This window comes from Notothenia coriiceps, unplaced genomic scaffold, assembly GCF_000735185.1.
Source record: "Notothenia coriiceps isolate Sejong01 unplaced genomic scaffold, NC01 NC01_scaffold00032391, whole genome shotgun sequence".
In the NCBI taxonomy this organism is placed as follows: domain Eukaryota; kingdom Metazoa; phylum Chordata; class Actinopteri; order Perciformes; family Nototheniidae; genus Notothenia; species Notothenia coriiceps.
In genome coordinates, this window is record NW_011365092.1 from 4,956 (window position 1) to 13,334 (window position 8,379).

At 42.1% G+C, this 8,379-nt stretch overlaps 2 protein-coding genes across 2 annotated transcripts in view; both read left to right on the plus strand.

Moving 5' to 3' along the window:
- Positions 1–1,162: 1,162 nt before the first annotated feature.
- Positions 1,163–3,380, plus strand: cth1 (cysteine three histidine 1). The gene is made up of 2 exons (XM_010788950.1): positions 1,163–1,303; positions 2,131–3,380. Exons 1-2 carry the CDS (start codon positions 1,295–1,297, stop codon positions 3,082–3,084), a joined length of 963 nt encoding a protein of 320 aa, XP_010787252.1. The 5' UTR covers positions 1,163–1,294; the 3' UTR covers positions 3,085–3,380.
- A 1,053-nt stretch (positions 3,381–4,433) lies between these two features.
- Positions 4,434–8,379, plus strand: part of taf6l (TAF6-like RNA polymerase II, p300/CBP-associated factor (PCAF)-associated factor) — a 358,002-nt gene continuing 354,056 nt past the window's right edge. Inside the window, 2 exon segments of the mRNA XM_010788964.1 lie at positions 4,434–4,523; positions 5,164–5,332. Coding sequence (XP_010787266.1) covers positions 5,186–5,332 — 147 coding nt within the window. The 5' untranslated portion in view covers positions 4,434–4,523; positions 5,164–5,185.

An 8,379-nucleotide genomic window follows, 5' to 3' on the forward strand; every position in this document is an offset into this window, starting at 1 on the left:
TTTTGTAATCATGCATGGTATTTTTTTTAATTAACCTTTATTTTTTTTATCTCACGTACCCCCTGCAGTACCCCAACGTACACCTAGGGATCCGCGTACCTCCATTTGAGAATCACTGCCCTAGAGGATGTGACGTCAATCCCCCAATTAAAACATGTTCATACAATACTGAATACATTTGAAGCCTTCTTGATGTAAATAAACAACATGTCAATAAGTTTCAGTTGTTGTAGTGTATTGGTCTTTTGTAGAGATTGTTCATTTATTCTTTATATATTCTATTGTGTATTGCTTGGAGGGGGGGCACCAAATCATAATCTCGCCTAGGTCACCAAAATGTCTAGGGCCGGCCCTGAGTGGTAAATACATGTACTTGTGTAAAAAGTACACTATTTGCCTCCAAAATGTAGTGGAGTACAAGAGTATTTGTAGAATAAAATACAATTGCTCCAGTAAGTTCAGGTAGGCCTATGTGAATATTGTACACTTGAGTACATATACTGAGTAACTTTACACCACTGTTCATTGTATACAGAGATGTATTTCACCCTTCCACTGATGTTCTATAATATAAAAGGGTTTCTGCTTTGGGTCTGATAAAGAAAAGCTTAAACAAATACTAGCTAAAATAAATATTAGTCTGTACTCAGCTGTGTTATTCCAGACGGCTTTTAATTAGAAGCTTTGTTTGATCTGCTTCCGACTGCATGAGGTGTTAATTTCGACAAACCTAAATGAATGTGAGGCATTCACCTTCAACAGTAGAGGATGTTGATTGAGTCCTGTGATAAACTAATTAGCTATTTCTCTGTTAAGGACAGCAAACACACTTTGGAAAATCAGTCAAATTAAAGTACGTGCATAGAACAGTAACATATGAAGTATTAACCGACGACCAATGTCATAAATCACGTGTTTTCCCATAAATGATTACACATTGATTGAATGTATTCATCTTAATGTAAAATACCTGGACATTAATGTAGCCTACCGTTATCACTGGGTCATCAGCTCGTCCCGCGCCCGGACGTGATTGGTCGCTCGGCTCGTGACGTACAGCTCGAGCACACCTGATGTGTTATTTGATGTGCAAGGCGGGAGCTGAGGCCGGTTTAAAAGACGCACGGAGAACACTCATTCGTTGCTTGTGACTCCATAACAACCCAGCAGTGTTAGGTCCAGTGCCATTCCTCTAACAACACCCAGGCCTTCTGTTTCGCAGTCCGGTTTTGCGGCTCTGTTCTGCCGCCGTTTACCTTCCAAGTCCTCCGAGCAACTCCATCCGTCTGCAGCCATGTTTGAGGTAAGTCAAGCTACTATTGCACTGCTGTCTAGACTTTTGACTTTTGTCTTAGGTTGGTAGACTTGAGTAACATTTTGAATCAAAATACCTTTATTAGTCCCACAGAGGACATTTACATTGTTACAGCAAAAGTATAGAGGTACAAATGGGAAAACATATTTATTTGTGATTTGATTGTTTATGGCTTTTTATATAAATTGATGTAATAACCATATTCATGCAATGCAGCCTCAATCAAAATAGATATAAGGTAACAGCTGACAGTATATTGTGTTTTTTTCCATTCTGCTGGGCTGGTTAAACATTGAGGAGCTGTAATCATCACACTAGAGAGTTTTGATTTTAAAAGCAAGTCCTCTCTAATATATTAAAATATGGCTATAAAATGCCAGCAACACATAAAAACTCTAAATTGGCGAGCTTCAAAGGCAAGCCCAGACGTAACACCAGAGTTGTATCAAACATATTTGTTTTCTTCACCCCTACCTAACAGTCTTAATTAGTTGCTTTTATAGAGTATTGGATGTTGGGCCTCTGAGTCATCTTACCCATTGCATTGTGATATTGTTGGCTCAAACCATGTACAGGCCATGGGCACCATTTTTTTTGTTTTCAATTGTGAGCTAACTTCCCATACTGAAATGTTGTTGTCTAGGAGCAGTAGATTGAGGTTTTTCCTGAACTTGGACCATATGGTCTACACTAGCAAACTGTCTCTACAACTACATGAAGTTTAAGAAGCCATGGGAACAGATTCCTGTACGTAGACAGAGCAGGTATTTTGTATACCATGCTAACTCAATCAACGCTCTTTATCTTTCTTACAGACCAGTAGTGACGCCCTGTTCCTGCCTACCTACCAAGACGAGGAGATGGTGGACAACCTGCTGTCCAGCGAGGATTCTGATGAAGACTCTGGTGTAGAAGGGCTCTCCCTGGCTAAGGCCCTGCTCCCCCTGGTAGACTCCTCCTCCCCGCCCCTCATCCCCTGGGTGTGCTCCACCCGCTACAAGACGGAGCTCTGCACCAGCTACTCGTCCAACGGCTTCTGCAAGTACGCCGAGCGCTGCCAATTCGCCCACGGACTCCACGAGCTCCACGTGCCCTTCCGCCACCCAAAGTACAAGACTGAGTTGTGCCGCAGCTTCCACACCACCAGCCACTGTTACTACGGCAACCGCTGCCTGTTCGTCCACAGCTCCACCGAGCAGCGGCCCTCCCTGCGCTACCGCAGGAATGTCGCCTGCCGCACCTTCCGCTCCTTTGGTGTTTGTCCCTTTGGAACCCGCTGTAACTTCTTGCATGTAGAGGGCGGAGATGTCGGCAGTGGTCTGGAGTCTCCTGACGTCATGGAGGAGAAGACTCCAGCGCCATCTGGCTCCAGCCCCCAGCTCCACCCCCAGGCCAAGGAGTGGAAGCCTCGGGGAGCTCTGTGCCGCACCTTCAGCTCCTTCGGGTTCTGCCTGTACGGAACGCGCTGCCGCTTCCAGCACGGCCTCCCCAACAAGATCAAGACCCCCGAGCAGACCTTCTTCCCCCAGCTGTCCCCTGGTTTAGACTCCCCCACCTCCTTCTTCCCCTCTTGCTCATCCATTCCTTCCACCTCCTCCTCTCCACCATCAGCCTCCTCTGTCAACACCCCCACTGCAGAGGCCACAGCCCACAACGCCTTCACCTTCTCCAGCCAGCACCTGAGCGACCTGCTGCTGCCGCTGGCCCTCCACCTGCAGCAGCTGGAGAGCAGCAAGGTGCAGGAGATCTGGGAAAACAGGGCGCTCTGACAGGAAGTGGTCGTAGTTGGAATCCAGCATCAGCACTGAACAACACGGCTCCATTAAAACCTTATGGAAACATGTTTTATTTTTTAAATCCTCCCCTTTCCATAAGGAATTTATTATATTTTTTTAATTACGGTTGTTTGACTTGAGAGAGCTTGTGTGTCAGCAGTTTAGATGGGACATGAACTTTTCAATTTCAGATCAAGTGGTCTGTGGAAAATCTAAAGTTGATGCTATGAATGTATTTTTTTTTTAAACTATTGTAAATACTTTATTAATGAACTGAGTAAATGAGATGTCTGAGCTCAGAATCATGAATAAACTAATTTTAATCTAACCCTTCATGTTGTGGTTTTCTCTATGGTTTCCAGATTTTAAACCTTTTCACATGCAAATGTAACTGAATGCAGCTGTATTTTTTTTTTTGAGAACTCGTTGTTCTACATCAGTAGAATAACAGGAAATCTTACTGCTACTTCTAATATTTCAGACAGTAATGTTCCTATTTAGCTCTTCCAGTTTGACTGACAATGGCCTGCACATCCCTAGGTGTATAGGACATTTAAAAAAAAAAAAAAAAATGGTCAAGCTGTTTTACATGTTAAAATAAATATGCTCATAGCATGGGTGTCACAAGTAGGGGTTATTTTGCACCTGAAATGTAGGCATGCAAGTCTGAGCACAATTTTACTCATAGGATTCTTGTGGACAAAAAAATTGCATGGTTGCTCCTGCCTTTCATCAGACACTGTACATCCCTGGATCCAGGTTCCAACATCCAGAGGAAAGCCTGGGACCAGAACAGCAAGACAGAAGCCCAGCTTTTAACATTAGATGCCAGATTCATACAGTTAAAATGCGAGTCTTACTGGCGCTTTATATATATTTTTTATATATATATTCGTGTTCTGATTTGACCCATGTGAGCTCTCAATTCAACAGGACCAGCTGCCTGTAACTGCTTTTAAATTAACCAATCTGCAGCTCAGTGCTTTTCAATTCACCAATCACAAGCCTTTAACTCCAAGCGCGTCACTAGTATACGGAAGATGTCAAGCACCCAAGCCGAGTCAAGTTACCTATATTAAACCGGATGTTGCACTTATTTAGGTCAAATGTATTCAGTTAATTCAAGGAAACGTTTGAAATGCATTACCTCAACGTTGACGCTGTACACCCTCGTCCGTAGTAGTCAGTCACCATAGATGTATATAAACCCCTATAAACACATGTGCGTCACACTAGGGGTCACACTATTCAGAAACCGACGGAATGGTCTCTCCAGGGTTGTCTTATTTTTGAAGGGACTGCCGGATGTACTTATGTTTTGCTTTCTAACTTTACACTGTTAATGGAGCGGCTAATGTTTACAGTCTGAGGTGTATAGCTACGCTGATGTAAAACGTTCCCTCTGAAGATACTCAGCCGTTCTAGATAAGAAGGTAAAGTATTGTTAAAATGCCAACGATTTTGCATGGCGTTTTCTTTATCCGTAGACAGCTAACTTTAGTTATTAGCATCTCGAATGATTGTAGCTAGCTACAGCCGGTACGTGATTGTTGCCTCACTGTATTTTACTCTGATATTACCCAAATGATGCAGTTACAGACATGTACACACCGGACTAGTGTAGTTGTATCGGTGTCAAATTAACTTTGACTAATGTTCACAATAGTCACATAAATAGTTTGTTCCAGCTGATAGATGGAACCCTGGTTTCATGTTGTGAGGATGATGTGAAGAGACCCCAACACTTGTGTGCCCATTAAAACATTTGGTGATTTTCAATGTTTGAAATAATATCATTAATACATTACGGGTACACGAAGGGTAAATACCTGCAACAAATCTGATATGTGCTTTAGTAAATTCGGGACATAGCTTATTCACAAATAACGACTCAATGTTCATAATCTAAATCTAAACTTTTTTACACTAGTTTAAGTGCTTTTGTACGGAGGCCCGGAGGTTCCAAAAAGACCTGTCGCTCTCCGCTTTTTGTTCGTGTCCAAGGAGATGTAGAGGGCTTATAAACGGCCAAAGGTAGCTCTTAACGTTAACGTAGGAGCTGTTTCCTTTCAGTTTCTGAGTGGTCGCCGTGAGCATGGCGGACCGGGAGGAGCGACGCTTCGCCGAGGTTTCCCGGGACTCCGTCAAACTCATGGCCGAGAGTTCAGGCGTGGAGCTCGGCGACGATGTGGCCACTCTGCTGGCGGAGGATGTGTGTTACCGGCTGAGGGAGGCGACTCAGGTCGGTGCAGCCCGGGTGCATGGACAGATCACTGCAGCAGTGAAAACATCTGATACCCTACACTAAATGTATCTTTACACGCTATTATTGTAACCAGCCTCATCAGCTGTTTATGAAGTATTGACTGTATGAATAAATATGTGGGAGAGGTGGGAGAAGTACTTAGATGTTATACTTGAGTAAAAGTAGAAGTACCAGAGTGTAGTAATATTTGTGTACTTACAAGTAAAAGTCCTGCATTCAAATGTTACTCAAGTAAAAAGAAAACAAGTATTGACATATATAAATAAAGTTATAGTACCAAAAGTAAATGTAGCCATTGTGCAGATTGGTGCATTTCAGAATAATATATATGCTATGTTTTATAATGATTGATCATGAAAATGTTCTCAAAGCTGGTAAAGGTGCAGCTAGTTTGAATGACTTTGTATACTGCAGGGTAGCTTGTGGATTTACTCCAGGTGGAACTAAAGTCTGATCCAACACTTGATTATATTTCACATCATTCATCCACATCTGTAAAGTAACTAAAAGGTATACAATTAATGTAGTGGAGTAGAAGTACAAAGTAGCCTAAAATGAAAATACTCAGGTAAAGTACAAGTACCTCAAGATTGTACTTAAGTATAGTAGATCAGTAAATGTACTTAGTTACTTCCCACCTCTACTAAACTAAAATGGCATATGATTTCTTCTTGTGGGACTTGTGGTGCTCTTGCTGATGTAACATGTTGGCCCCACTTAACATAACAATGCCTAACACAAGGTTACCACCAGTGGGAGACAAAAGGCTATTTATTGTAACGATAAATAAATTAAATATAATGTCAGATAGCAACACAACTATAAGACACATTTATATATTTATCGTTACAATAAATAGCCTTTTGTCTCCCACTGGTGGTAACCTTGNGTGTGCCTTGACAATAACATTATAAATAGTAACATAGCTGAACATGGTATTGCACATTTAGCTTTGAGTGTTACTGACCTGAGATGTTTTTATTACATGAATTAAGGTGACTGAGGCTTTTTAACATACAGGGATGCAAACTCGTATGAAAAAGTTGACAAGGATCCGAGCCCCCGGCTCCCCCACCCCACGGCATAACAGAGGATTTTAGCAGTCAGAACAAATAAAGCAGCAGTGTTAATAATAACAGAAACGCCAAAGAGTCACATCTAATAGAANAAAACCTTCATCACCTCCTCCCTCCCTGACTCTCTGGACCCCCTGCAGTTTGCCTACAGAGCAAACAGGTCCACAGACTACGCCATAGCCCTCACCATCCACACTGCCCTCTCACACCTGGACCAGAGGAACACATATGTGAGAATGCTGTTCATTGACTACAGTTCAGCCTTCAATACCATTGTGTCCTCCAAACTGGTCATCAAGCTCAGAGACCTTGGGCTCAACAGCGCCCTCTGTGACTGGATCCTGAACTTCCTGACGGGCAGACCCCAGGCAGTGCGGGTGGGAAACATCACATCCTCCACCCTGATCCTCAACACCGGAGCCCCTCAAGGCTGCGTGCTCAGCCCTCTCCTCTACTCCCTGTTCACACACGACTGCGTGGCCACACATAAACTGTTCTGTCTGCTGCCGTCTAGCAGCAATAAGACTGCTCAACACCTGAACTTTGGAACAACATCCACAACTTCATCTGGCTGCTATTTAGAAATTATTTATCTAATATATTGCATACAGACTCTTATTGCACTACTTTTTTTTACTATTTTTCTTTTTGTATTTACTATTTACTTGCACTATATTTGTCTGTTTATCTGTTTTATTGTGTTGCACTGTTCGAGTGAGCCTGTGACCTAAGATTTTCATCATAATAACTACACTGTAGCTGTTCATATGATAAATTAAAAAAAACTTGAACCTTGAACCATCTTACTACCGGAATAAATACGCGTACTTTGCTAAATGTCAAACTCTTAGCTTTAAGGATCACTGTGATAGGGCTCTATCTTTGCACAGATTCGTATCCTCCTTTGAAACACTGTTTATGGAGGAATTAAAAGATAAAACTGCTTTAGGATCTCTTTCATTAAAAGAAGATTTGTTGGTTACCCTACAATCAATAGTTCGTCATCAGATCCTGAGCCAGCATGTTGTTTATTTTTTGTCACACAAGCTAATTAACTTTATTCCCCTTTTATCCCTATGTAGGTATAAAATCATCACTGACAAATTGGCCAGAATAAAACACCTGAATTAGGAGCTGCAGCTCAAATAGACTGTGTTTCGACAGAAGGTCTCAGGCAAACAGCCCAGCAGGGTCCGGCTGATGAGCCCACCTTCAGCCGGAGAGGCGGATCTCATCAGTCAAGTCACCTGGTGTTTTGCTTGGTTGGAGTGAAAACCTGCTTCCCTACGGCGCTGCTCATTACATGGTTGACTGTCCCTGATTTAAAACCATCAGATAATGAAAACATGTAATCATCTTTAACCGTGTTTCTCGTGTGCCACCAGTTATTCCCCGCTGTTCTCAACCCGTAATCCGTTCATGAAGCTGACGTCTATAATCAATGTTTGGAATAACGTGTTGACAAATCTCTGTTAACACTGGTTTCCTTTCATTCATTATGAACAGGGAAGTGTTTTTATTTAGATGTTGTTTTATAAAGTAGTGTTCTTTTATATTTATGCAATTTGCTTCGATTATTCATTGAACGTTTGTTAAAAAGCCAGAGGCAGCGTACCAGTAAACTGGGATCTTAACTAATAAACTACAAACAGATTCAAAGGTTGAAATGCTTAACATAGTATAAGTAGGCAAATTTATGAATGCGTTAACAGGAGTGAACTGTGTGCATGCATAAAATATTCACATCTCTGCTTTCTAACACACACACACACACACACACACACACACACACACACACACACACACACACACACACACACACACACACACACACACACACACATAATAAACATAGATTAGCTATTCCTTTAGCACAAGGGGTGACTTACACAGCTTTAAGAAGACAGGATGCTGTGAGTGTGTGTGTGTGTGTGTGTGTGTGTGTGT